The sequence below is a fragment of the Haliotis cracherodii genome, unplaced genomic scaffold (assembly GCF_022045235.1).
Source record: "Haliotis cracherodii isolate W230 unplaced genomic scaffold, xgHalCrac1.p SCAF_6, whole genome shotgun sequence".
Lineage (NCBI taxonomy): Eukaryota > Metazoa > Mollusca > Gastropoda > Lepetellida > Haliotidae > Haliotis > Haliotis cracherodii.
Genome location: NW_027266319.1, coordinates 44,163,284 through 44,177,543, shown reverse-complemented (window position 1 = coordinate 44,177,543; position 14,260 = coordinate 44,163,284). Strand labels below are relative to the sequence as shown.

The window sequence follows — 14,260 nt, the reverse complement described above, 5'->3', positions numbered from 1 at the left end:
GTTATACGTGGCATTCAGATTAACATTGTTTCAGATAATTTTAGAATCGTTTAATACTTACTGGTAGGTGATTTACATTGCAATGATATTTTGTTTTCGTACTTTATGTATTATGTATAAAGTATATTTTATGAATAAGTACCATTAATGTTAGGTTAGGTTTTCTCACAGTTATTTTAGTTTTAAGTTTATACCTCATTACTAAATTGCTGTGCAGAGTTGCGTCCCTTGGGCACGCCAGAAACATATGATTATGGGTTTGAATCCTGGTTCGCCCCAATTATGTTTCTAGGTTTGTCAGCACCATACTCCTGCTCGTGGGTTTCACCGAAGTGGTAAACGTCTGAGACCTGCATCACTTCGGGCTTTCCGCACACATTAAGCTGACACACCGTGAAATAACTGGAATACTGTTAAAAGCTGTGTTAAACCAAACTCACTCATTACAAAACTTATGTTCATATTTAATGCCCATGATAGTAAAGTCAAAAGCCCAAGGTTCGCTGTGAATTTTTATCTTGAATTTGAGATAAACTACACAATTTTATACGTATTTAAATAAGTGTGGCGGTCGGGCCCGAAGAATAGGTTTAAGATAACAGGGTTTGAGATAACAAGTTTTGAGATAACAAGGTTTAACTGTAGTTTTGTGTTATCCAGCAATATCATGTTTGATATAAAATGTCATATCAGTCTACATAACATAGTTTATTACCTTTTCACATTAAGAAATACATTCCAATAATTTCCTTATTCTTCTGTTGTATTGTTTCTTCTTTACATCATGAAGAGCCATGTGTCATGGTAAAACAGTGGGCAACCCTATATATATATATATATATACTTGCCTAACAATCCATCAAACAATAACAAAATAGTTCTGAGTTCTGAGAAATAGATCTACTTCAACTCAAACCTAAGTTTTGTTATTGTATTTAAACGCTTATTCTACCATGAATTTGGAATTTACTTGATTCTGATTGGTCAGAGGCTATTAAATCACAATGAACCCCCTCTGATTGAAACAGCTGGTTTGACGGCCGCATCACTATGGAAGCTAATATTCATAGAATAGTACTATTTTCAGTCATTGTTGATAGGCATATTTAAAGAAATATATCTACAATTACAGGTTAAAAAATGCACAGATGTGGTTACAACAATATTCAAAGGATGTGTGGCAATACATTTCGTGCAGGAAACCCGATAGAAATCTACAAAGGGAATATATTTATGTTTTGGAGACAACAGAGAGCTTGGAATTTTGGCGTTTTTCTATATACGACTGTGAGGTCATATCTTTTGCATCACAATGAGGGATATGACATCATAATGGTGACGTGCGATGTAGAGCGAAAGCCTTACAAAGCTTGCTTTGTTATCCAACCCAGGCATATAATGCAGGGGAATATAGCTATCAACCAGTCTGTCTGTCTGTCTGTCTGTCCGTAATCATTTCCTTTTCCGGGGCAGAACTCAAAAACAATTCAGTGTATTTCATCGTAACTTGGCAAATATATCAGTCACATACTGAAGTGGTGCCTTTTGCTATTTTGTAATTTAAAAATTTATATTTTTGCTATTTAGGAATGTTTCAAAATTTAATTTTTCCGTGTATCCATGGACACAAAAAAACTGTTCAACAGTGTTGCATCAAACTTGGAACATGTATTATTCAGGGGTGGAAGTGGTGCCTTTTGTGATTTAGGAATTTAGATAAATTTTTTTCCTGTTTCCATGGCAAGAAGTTTGACTTTGACTACATCTTTAAAACTAATAGGTATTCTTCCTTGAAACTATGCACACATATATGACCAGTTAGTCATCTGGTGCCTTTTGCTATTTAGGGATTGTTAGAATTTATATTTTTTCCCATTTCCCTGGCAACAAGTTTGATTTTGACTGTTCACCTGACATAGAAATACAAAGTTCCAAATCCCAATTCCATGGTATTGTTTTGATAGCTCAATAACTACTCTTGTATACTGACAGACAGATCAGATAGAAGTTCATCAAGTGGACTTAACAGGCAGATAATTTGTTCTTTCAAATTTGTAGGGGCTGGGAGGATTTGTTATCTTGTTTTCTTTAGGGATGCCCACCTCATGTTAGTTTACCAAATTGCCTTGCTTATATGCTTTCAATGCCTGTCATATGTTCGAGTGAAGTATTACAGTGTAAACAAACTGCTTTAGTATATACAGCGCCATATTTTGTTTGGTGATTTCCCTTATCGATAACCCACTCAAAACACTTCACTCTGTATATTTGCTAACACCAAAGAGTTCGCGTTTTATTTAGTCATGGTAGGATGGAGATAAACATACATACAGTGTTTTCAATGTAGAGCTAGGTTATCTGTAGATTTAACTGCAATAAATTTGATATATGAAACTTCACGCTGCGTGTTCGGTTCCAAATTCAATTGGAATGTTGTATGTTTATCTCCTAATTATCACCCTGGCATATGATGCGGGGGATATGGCCATCACCTTGTGTTTGTCAGTCCGTCCATCCATCTGCATCTAGGACTAGCTGTTTCATCAGGAAGTAGTCCCTCCTACCTCCCCAATTTATCTGCATCTAGGACTATGACTAGGTTACTGGCATAAAGCCTGAGGATAGGGTTTACCTCAAAACTAGTTCAGAAATTGTTGGCAGTGAAGAAGGACGTCTGTTGAGAATCTAAAACTAAAAGATTTGTGTAATGGTAGACAAGGGAATTTGTAGCTATGATGTAACAGAGGTAGTTTCCTAAGAATCATACGCAATGATAACTATTGTTTGATATTTTTCCAAATGCATATGTAACCCTGTACACATCAATGAAATTCCTACACTGAGTAAGGGAATATTTGACATGTATGTTTTTTTTTAGGATGATGTCATTTTTGTTCAAATCATTCAGATTTTGAGTGTATGTTCTTATAAGTCCTTAGTGTTTGTGAAGAAACTGTAAAATTTCAATTATTACAACAACCTTTGTCAAGGGTTTGTATTTGTTGACATATTAATTGTTGACTCCACATTCAGGCGTTCAGCCTTAATGTACCATGTATTATTTGGCCCTCTGCATATCAAGTTATGCATTTATTATATTGTGAAGTGAGTGTGAAAGACTGAGTTTTCCGAAGTTGAGAAAAGTGATATTTTCATTGCAGTGAACATAACACTTTGGAACTATTGTCATACAAGAGTTACCTCCTGTCCACATTGACAAGGCAAAATAATGACAGATGGTCTTTTATGGAGTTAATATCACTTCTTGCCATTTGTTATAATTTTCCATTCCAATTTCTCATTTAACTCGTCAATCGAGACTGTTTGTTTTGCAAAGCGCTATTTTTGTTACATGACCAGCGTGTATTCTTTCGCTTCCAACAGCGGTCTCCTAGTTTTCAAGAATATTTTTTGTTAAAGTTGATTTTGCATGTTATCATATCTACATGTTTGATAAAAATCGTGACCCTAAATATTTTTTTACACTTTTATTTATATTTTTTATGATTTTGGAAACACAAAACTACTTTATAAGTCATAAATACAAGAAGTGGTGAACAGTCCCTGTGTGTTAAAATTGGGTAGGGAGAATTTATGTTTCAAGCTTTTACATTTGATGTTTTACGATTTAATTAATTACACAAAAAGTATATGATGAATAGGATATTCCATGTGTCGAGTAAAATATCATGTTTCTCTCATCGAGTGACAGGGGGAAAGGAGATATTTTCACGAGTGGCGTCACAAGATGAGAGAAACATAATATTTCACTCGACACATGGAATATCCTCTATGTATCATTGTGTTATGTAATGAATATGAGATGTAGAGATGTCTGATATCTATTTGTTTATCCTTCTTTGTCCTTGTGTGATCTTTCTGATTCCACAATAACTAGGGATGTACTGATGTACCTCTGATTTCTGCTTATTGATCTAGTGTTAAAAGTTTTTTTGTAAGTTAGTTTATAGACAGAAAGTTAGTTGTGTTCCGTAAATTTCGAAGGACTTGGTATGAGATAAGTAGAATAGTTTTTAATGCTGTCAATTTCCTTCCAGATCTGAAAGACACCGTAGCAAGTTTGTGACATCCTTCAACAACCTCAATTTGTCTACTATCAGTAATGTCATGTCTCCGGAAAGCAGTCATCTGAATAACACAACAGAGGATCCCCTCAGTAACAAACTCCGAGCCGACCTCAACCGCAGCATTGCAAAACACTTAGAAGCAGGTTGGAAGCCCAAAGACCACTATATATAACAAACTTTGCTTATAACTGTTTTGCAAGAAACAGAAAGACATGTAGCACACATACATATTTTTATTGACAGATTCAGTCAGTATGAACTAGGGATCGCCTCTGGTCTAGTCAATAGAGAAAGGAAAATCGGTAGTTCTGTGCCAAGCCATGTCATTACAAAAGACATTAAGAGACATGACTTGTTATTACCCTGCAAGGTGCTCGGTGCAATAACCATGCATGTAAAAAACCCATATCACCTCACCTGAATGGCCTTGGTCATCCAGGAGTCCATTTCTTCCACAAAATACCCCTTGTCTTTCACATGTAAGGTGCTGCAATTCGCTGTGCAGAATTGCGTCCCATGCCAGAAACATGTGATTGTGGGTTTGAATCCTTGTTCGCCCCAATTACGTTTCTAGGTTTGTTAGCACCATTACATGTTTGTGGGTTTCACCAAAGTGGTAAATGCCTGAGACCTACCCCCACATTAAGATGACATGCCGTGATATAACTGGAATACTGTTCAAAGCGGCATTAAACCCAACTCACTCATTGTGTATATATCCTACCTGTTTCATTGTTTGTCCAACTGGAAGATTAATTTCCCTACCATATTATAATGATATAATAATATAATATATATAGACTCAGCATTCACCGGCTGAAGGAGCAAGAAGTAGCTCTGCAATGCCTTGACAAATAATATAGGAAGTTGCTATCCATAAAAAGTGTCATGTATTCATATAGAGGCATTGACTCTATTTTTATGCTTTACATTGCTTGGCCTAATCAGTATTCAAAGTAATAATTTAATACCTATGCATAAAATTGCAAGTTGTTTTTTGAATGTTTTTTCTTCAGATATTTCAAATACCAGTATCTAGAAACCTAATTTAATGGTTTCAGAAAGTCTGATTCTGAATTTTTGTCTGTTGTAGCTCCTCATGGTGATATTGTACCTGTGGTGAAAACGACAAAGGATTCATCTCTCAAGGCATCCTTTGCAAGCTCTTCTGCAGATTACAGTGACTATCTGAAGAGGAAATATTGTGTTTTATGATCGTGGTTGTACATTTCCATTAAGTTGATGCATGCAACATATTTTTTTACTGTGCTGTTTGTTCACACTCAACTAAACTCGCATGATTGAACATGTGAGGATGTCAAGAGTTACATTTGTTTTCCTTTCAAGTAGCCAAGTTTACTAAAGGGAGATTATTCTGACTTTACAGTTACATGAAAAATATTATTGTCCATTTCTTGTTCATATTTGCATGTATGTTTGTGTACATTGGAATTTACATGATATTTTCATGTGTGTGAGATTGTGCATGGTTATTTTTATTTTCAAACTGACAAATCTGTGATTTTTATTGTCAGTCTCACCAGTAGAAAGAAATTTTACATTTTTAGCTTATTTCAAATTAGTAATTGTGAACTTATCCTGTGGATTTCATCCATCATCGATCCATTCATCTGGAAATGTTTCACTGAATACCCTTCTGTTCCAATTTTATGAGCATATATAATATCTTTTTTGCACATGTCCCAAACAATGAATTTTTATCTTTTTTAGCACACCTAACTTATGTCATGGCTTGGTGGCAGTGTCTGCAAACATCCTTTACTTAGAAAGCACTGGACAACTGAAGCTTCTTGTGTAGTAGGAAATCCTGCAAAAAAAAAGAGTTTTTTTCATATTTGAGAATCTATTGCTCCAAATGTGCTTAATTATTTTGGCACAGGTGTCACCATATACTAAATGTACTAAATAAGCATCACAAGTAATACTTTAAACATTTGTTTCAGTTAAAAACACTTAATATGATAAAAATGTTCAGAAGGATGTAGTTAAAGACTTTGTGTGATTGACATCAAGTAAATTCATCTGACACGTCTGGAAAATAAAAGTCTAGTTCCAAAGTATTTAGTTGCACTTTCCAAAAATATGTTAATGTTTGTTTGACCCAAGTACGCATGTTTAATTATCCCCCGCCCAACAAAGTTAGCGGGGGATATAGAAACGGGCTCCATCCGTCCGTCCATACGTCACGTTTCGTTTCCGGAGCATAACTCAGAAACCGTTCAATATTTTTTCATCAAACTTTGCAGGTCTGTCAGGTACATGAAGAACTGGTTCCTTTTGCTATTTAGAAATTTCAGAAATTTTTATTTTTTAGGTTTCCAAACTCTTCATTTTTTTACAATTTCCATGACAAGTTCCACCTCGGTTAAAAAAGATAAGGGTTTGTTTAGATGTAAATTATGTCATTTATTCTGCAACAGGGGCGGTATCCTTGGGTATTAGTGGTTATATCGCTGACTGATGTTTGCTATGCATGTTTACAAATATAGTGTATGATCCAAAATCTTTTTAATCAGTCAGTCATACTCTGTCACAACCAGGACAGAGTAATATGTTTTTGATAATGTCACATCAGTATTAGGTAATTTTATGGGCAAAACATGCAAATTAATTCCCAAATGGTAAGTGATAAATTTATCACTGTGAGCAAAGTTGCGGAGTAAAAGTTTGAGGCATTCAAGAAAAGTTGTGATGGATCTGCTTCTTTGATGCAAACATGTTTCTGCATAAAAAAAGTCATGTTTACTCATTAGCATGTATTATTATGAAATTAGCTGTATGTTGTACTAAAACTTATGTTTATCCTCTATTTGTATCATTTAAGTAAAAGTATTCCAGAAAGATTTATATGTGCTTCTTTAACTCACCCTCCACAACCTGTCAATGTCTCGTCCTTAATGTGGCCTGCAGAGTTTGTAAGCATGGCCTTCTCCGCATCTATGAAGATGCACATGTACGAAACCATGATAACACCCCAAAATACTAGGTACATTTTTATACAATTTTCAATAAAGCCACCATTGAACCTATGCACTTTGATTTTGCTCAAATATATTGCACCCTTGACTTTTTCCTCTGACACTTTGCAAGGATGATGAGGGAAATGATTTGATAGGTATCTTCCTATTATGCCATTTGTCACACACCTCACCTGAATCACAACACCAGTACACCCATTGTTTAGAACATGTGTTCTAATTTTAACACTATTATCTCAAATATTAATATTCAGTGAAATACAACATTTTGCATTAATGAATATACACATTCTCTCTTACCAAGTTCTTGGAGATTTATGTGGTCTGTAAAAGATCATTTTGTGCACTTCCCTTTAAAAGTCTTGGTAACACATCTCACCAACGTTTAGATGCGATCGTTCGGCCACTGCATTTATCTGTGTAGTCCAGCTACATCTATGGGTAACAACTTACTAGACACTTCCCTCTCAAAACTAATCTCGTCCAATATGTGACATCATGAAGTTTTGAATCTCCAGAAATGACATCATGATAGAACATTGTTTTTTCATGAATTAAAACCACATTTCATTGTGATTTATCACATAGCTATCTTATATACAAATAAAGACTTGACTATATCAATAGATTTTTTAACTTATCCTGCATTACTCCTTAAAGCATTTACTGCTGTTTTGGGACAGAAAGACAAACTGTGTGAGATCCAGCTATTGAAGAAAAGTTGTTCCAACTAGTAGAGACAGCACCCTCGCACAGGTGGCATGTGACCCGGAATCTATGACGTCACATGCACGGACAGACATACTGTTGCATCCCTTGTGGAAATAAGGCTTATTGCGTGTTTCTTCATACAGACGCCAGTACAAAAGCACCGTCTACAGCGTCCATAGAGGAGTCTATCCTGGCATCTCGGGTTACGCCTATCCCAAGTGCGCCTCTACAGACGCACACCCGGGACAACCGCGCAGACAGACGATTAGCCATTCCATGATGTCCTTGTGGCTACCTGCTCTCATTCTAAAGGCCTGTGAGATTGTCAGCTCCTCAGGACCAACTACCTACGGAGACCAGAGCGGTCGCTGGACACTTGATTGGCGTCCATATCTCCTCGTCTATCAACGTTGGTTGAACATTTCTTCGGAGAAAGCGAATGGACTCTCAAAGATGTCCCTACCCACGGCGTCTGGTAGATATTATCTGCACCACAGTTAACGATCACAACCCCATGCCGATTCGGTATTCAACAGAATCCTCATATGCTTCCAGTACCCAACTTGGTCATCGTTCCAAACACCGGACCAGTCGTCACTCTTATCATGGGGATCAACTTGCCCTTACACCGGCAACGTCACAGTTCCTACTCAGAACTCGGACACACAACTGGTCTGTCAACCACAGGTTCACTCAGCATACGGGGTTACAATTTACTGCGCAGGATGACATACATGTCATGTGTCAAGAACTACGACAGTAAACATTGTCGACCGACCTTATGGGATCGGTGCAGTGTATTTGTACAGACTGGCTTGCATGATCACTTATGCGTAACACTGCAACCACTCGATCAGACGGCTGTCGCTGTACATCAATGACTCAATCCCGAATTGAGACAGCTCCCAAGACCCTGGCTAGGGTGTCATACCAGCTGCGACGCAACACCCTCCAGCCCCAGTGGTGCGGCACCACCTCAACCTCTCGGGGTAGAGGAAAAGGCAGGGCATCGGGCACATAACAGTCCCACCGCGACCACTCCAATGGAGATAACGCCGACCGCAGGGACTTCCAGTGAATAGCCAGACAAGCATGACTGGGACTTCCACCCCCAGCCGTCTAAGTTGTCGACGATCTGCTGCTACATGGGTACAAGCTGGCGCTTATAGACGACCCGACGGTCACGTCGTTGCCCATAGCCACCTTCCCCCCTACTCAACAAATGCTACCTGGCGCGTCCACCATATTCTGGATGACCACCTCAGGCTGCTGTGCTCCCGGATGCAGGCACGGGATGTATTCATCAGCCTAGATATCGAGGATGCCTATAGACATGTCCCTATACATCCCGACGACCAGGTCCATTACCAATGGGCGGTTCCCCCATTTGGATTTTCTTCGGCACCGTGGCTACACACACAGCTTACAACCATCTCCGGGACATTCAGTTTGAGGCATACATAGAGGTCTGTCTCCTGAATCATTGGGACACTGTCACTCTGTTTCACTCCTGGCTCCTGTACCTATTGGGGTGGAAGATCAACATCAGGAAGTCGAGAGTTGACACCCTCAAATCGCCTTCAGTTCATCAGGGGCCTCTTCCGGACGGACCTCAATCTCTTCTCTGTACCCAGAGACCGGTGGGAGCGCAGCAGGCGCACCTGACTCCAGCTCTCCAACTACCACACACTCTGCACCAATGGCAAGTCCTCCTGGGCCTCCTAACCTCAGCTCCAACTGCGTCCAGTTCAGACGTTCCATCGTCCTCCCGGATCATCTCAAGCAGCATCCCCGGTGGTGGATGGTGGAATCGAATGTCTTAGGCGGCGTCTCCTTGACAGGACTTACGACCTCTCTGCGCCTATTCGTAGACGCGCCCCTGAAGTGATGGGGCACACACCTGGAGGGACAGGTTGCCTCGGGGCTGTGGTCCGCCGATCAGCGCCTATGGCACATCAACAACCTTGAACTGGAAGCGCTTATCTTGGCCATCGCTCACTGGAAGCAGGCCCTCAGACACCCCTGGCTCTCCATCCCGATGGACAACATCACTGTCATATGGTGCCTTCGGAACCCAGGAACAACTCTCTTGACTTCGCTCCTTCAATAGACATTCCGATTGTTTCACCTGGTGGATCATCTGGGGATTCAGTCCCAGGTCCACCACATCCCGGGCTGCTGAAACATCCTAGCGGATGCCCTCTCTCGGCCAGGCAAAGTGGCTCCCACAGAGTGGAAACTTCACCCAGATGCCTTCTCTCTTGTTTGTCTCCCCAACATAGACCTATTCACCACCAGCCAGAACTACCAGATCCACGACCTACATATCTCCGGTGCCAATCCACTGGCTTGGGCAGTCGACACTTTCAGTGTCCCCTGGGAAGGACTAAAAGCATCAGCTTTTCCGCCACCTGTACTCCTCACCAAAGTCGTCCAGAAGATCAGATCAACACGTAACCTCGATCTGACTTTGGTCGCGCCCTAGTGGCCAGCGAGGGCTTGGTTCGTCGACCTCAGAGAGCTGTCCGACGTCAACCCACTGCCACACCTAGATTGGCCAAATATGCTGATCCACCCTCACAACAGACAGCCACACCCAGGACCAGACAGGTCATGTCTTCACGTCTGGTCCATTTACAGAGAGCACTGAACGCCAAAGGCTACTCGGCCAGAGCGACTAGAGCCATTACGATGGCACATCGTCCAACCACAACAAGCCTCTATGATGACAAGTGGCAATCCTTTAGAAGGGGCAAGCACCTAGACCCCACATCTACATCGCCTCAATTCCTGGCCGAGTTCATGCTCCATCTGGGTCACAAGTGTAAGCTCAAGGGCAGTACCATCATGACCTACCTTGTGGCGCTCAACTCCGTCCTGGCAGTTCCGGAAGATCGACGCATGACTTAAATCCCGGAACTACAGGCTCTGCTCCGCTCATTCAGGCTGGAAGACCAAAAGGCGAAATCTCGCACACCAGCTTGGGGGTTGAACGTCATTCTCACCTCGCTGAGAGATGCGCCGTTCGAGCCACTCGAAACGTCGTCATTCTACAACCTGACGAAAAAGACAGTCTTCCTACTGGCGCTCGCCATAGCAGCCCGTGTCAGTCAGCTACATGCCCTAGACGTCACAAGGATCCGCTTTGAGCAGGCAGCCAAGGAGCCGTGCATCTGGGCCTGTGCTGGGACTTCATTGCAAAGAATCAGCTCCCAGGCCAGCCCGATAGATCGTTCCTCATCCTCCCTCTTTCATCGATTGTGGGCGAGGAAGATGAACTAGAGCACCGTCTATGTCCGGTTAGAGCACTTCGTTGCTACATCTGACGATCCAAGGCAAGCCGTAGACAACGATGACGCCTCTTCGTACCAGTATCTGCGACCTCACAAGCGGAAGTCAGCCGCAACACGATCACCCTCTGGCTATGAGCCATCATCCTCCAGACCAAAGAGGATTGGACCCCCCACGCTCCAACAACCCGCATGACATCCGGGCGGTCGCCTCCACCATGGCGCTACACAGCAACTGCTCTCTACGCGCCATCATGGAGGGATGTTTCTGGTGATCCAACATGGTCTTCGCCAGTCACTACCTGCGAGACATCACATTGGAGGATGTGCAAGGCACGCACATCTTTGGTCCATTAGTAGTGGCCCAGCAGGTCACCACTACTACAAGTTATTGACCACGCCTCCAAGTCTAGAGCCGGCCTTTCGACCTCCCCTGGCGTAAGCCCTGGACTAGAAGGTTCATGCCTCATTTTCATACGGCTCTCTGCTCCAGTCTCGACCTAACCGAGCGTTATTGTCAGGCTGCACAGTACCAGGACACAACGCATACCTGCGTCATCCAGGCCCACCACAGCCGAAGACGGGCTGACGGAAACGGAGTTTCCTATACATGGAGTGGTCACCTGATGCCGACCACACAGCCGAGGACGGGCTGAGGGAATTGGAGGTTCCCACACATGGAGTGGTCACCTGATGCCGACCACACAGCTAAGGATTGGCTAGGGAACAGAGTCTGGAAAAAACAGATGAAAGTCCACATCTGAAGGTATGCCCACCTCTGGTTCCGTCCGATAAAGATGCATTAAGGAGTAATGCAGGATAAGTAAAAAATCTAGTAAAATCCTAGATATTTTTTTTATTTGTATACTTATCCTGCATTACTGCCCATCTCAGATCTACCTCCCCACGATACCTTTCAGTATTTTGGACTACAGAGTAATGTGAGGATCCGTGACATCACTTCCCTTGGTCACGTGGGAGCTGCGTGATGGGCTGGCCTCTCAGCTAGTTGGAGCAATTTCTTCAAGCAAAGACCCTCACACAGCTCTTTTCTCCGTCAAGAAACAAGCAGTAATATGCATTAAGGAGTAATGGAGGATAAGTATACAAATATAAAAAATATCTAGGATTTTACTAGTTCTACAGATGGTAGACTTGATAAGAGACTATGTTGAGAATGTAGAGGGAAAAGGGCTTCACTTTGAGCACCTTGTTTTCTTTAAATACCGCGATCTTTGACATTATAAATTGGTATATAGGTAGATATTATACATTTGATGATATTTGTGTGTTTAAAGTTGATTTTGACAGCCTGGGCCAAGTCAGACCCAACACAAGCCAATCACATTTGATAGAGACTATGTTGAGAATGTAGATGGAAAAGGGCTTTACTTTGAGCACCTTGTTTTCTTTAAATCCGCGAACTGAGACACTATAAAGTGGTATATAGGTAGATATAATACTAATGTATAGGTGTGAATCCATTTCATGTTACATCTGCATATGTGAGGTTTAAGTTGATTTTGACAGCCCAGGCCAACTCGGACCGAACACTTGTGAGACTGTTGAGAGTATGGGGAGAAGAGGTCTGCTTTAAATACAATGAACAGTGACATTATTAAGTGGTATTTACTTAGATATAGTACGTTCCTATAAATATAAATGATACGCCGACAGATGGAAATTTGTATCACGATAGCTTGAACATTTTACATGTTACCTAGATCAGTGACGCTTACGTACAGCTCCACTTTCTGGTTTTCAAGTGATTAAGTCTGAATTACTTAATAATGGTGCACGTTTTTGGTTGGTGATTGTTCAGTAATGTCGTGTGTATGATGCATCAATAATATGTAGGTATGATCGCCGATAATGAAGTAATTAGCCAATAACACTTTAAGGCAATGCACTCAACTATGGAACTGCGGGAGAATTTATTTTCTGCGGGCGAATATATTTCGTGACACCGGCAGCCAGCCAGCATCGTACGCTGAGTCACCACTGCGCTGGAGTGTAGAGCTTGAGCTTGTCCATATGGGGAGCAGGGGAGGTCACCCCAGCTATTGCTGTATAGTGCTTACGCTAGTAAATTTATAAATCTACAGGGTAAGACTGGCTCCGGACAGGAAGAGTTCATTATTTGAGTCGGGGGTTGGTTACCTGCTGGGCTACTACCAGAGGGCCAAAGCTAAGAACGCCTTCGACGTCTTCAAGTGCCACATCTCGAAGATAATGGCTGTCGGACCCCCAGAAACATCCTTCCATGATTGCTCTAATAGAACAGTAGTTATGTAGAGCCATGGTTGAGGTGACGCTCTTGGAAGATCTAGGTTAGCGATCTCGTTAGCCTGCAGGATGACTGCCCATAACCATATTGATGTGTTGCGACTGACTTCGGTCGTGAACGTCTGGAATAAACAACCGTGTCTTTGTGCCACGCCTAGTTTTGAAGCGGCGGGTGAAAACTCGTATTGCGCGTACAGATGTGTTCACCCTTATCTTCGATCCCCACAAACATACAGATTGGTGGAATGGCAAAGGACCGGTCGGGTTGTACCTGGTAGCTGATTCTTCGTCATGAAATCCCAGCACAGCCCGAGGTGAACCGCTCCCTGCGTACCATGCTCAAAGCGGACCGGGTGATCCCGAGTGCATGTCACTCACAAACCCCTGACGCACTGACTAAGGGCTCAGTCACACATTCAGGATTTTTACTGCGGTCCTTGATAGGACCATTCCTGATTAAAATTTGTCAAAAGTCTGATCAAGATCTTGTGATTGGTGGCGGGAAAATCACAAACAATCAGATATTGTTCAGGAGGCGTCCCGATTCAGCCGTTTCAGCCGAATTCGTCCCTATTCCACTGTTCTCAATCCGAATCTGAACCGATTTGTATCTTCCACATAGTAAAAAACGACCGAGACTGTCCCGACAGCGTCCCGATTCTCCCAAATGCTATTCGACAGAGACCAGACAGTGAACCGACAAAGACAGTTCGCATTCAGCAAGATCTGGATGCAATATGGACTCAATCGACAAGAACGGCAATCAACAATTCATGCCCGTTCATCTTGACAGCGTCCCGATACACAGGACACCGTCAAGACAACACAGGACATTGTTACGATTTTGATCTGATACAGCAGAATCTGTCATGACATAGTCACGATT

At 41.8% G+C, this 14,260-nt stretch overlaps 1 protein-coding gene across 4 annotated transcripts in view; it reads left to right on the top strand.

Moving 5' to 3' along the window:
• Positions 1-7,128, top strand: part of LOC139445782 (ankyrin repeat domain-containing protein 26-like) — a 758,925-nt gene extending 751,797 nt beyond the window's left edge. For all 4 annotated transcript variants that reach the window (XM_071226998.1, XM_071227000.1, XM_071226999.1 and 1 more), the window contains 2 exons: positions 4,059-4,231; positions 5,182-7,128. In XM_071226998.1, coding sequence (XP_071083099.1) covers positions 4,059-4,231; positions 5,182-5,303 — 295 coding nt within the window. In that variant the 3' untranslated portion in view covers positions 5,304-7,128. The remainder of the gene's footprint in view (positions 1-4,058; positions 4,232-5,181) is intronic.
• Positions 7,129-14,260: the final 7,132 nt, after the last annotated feature.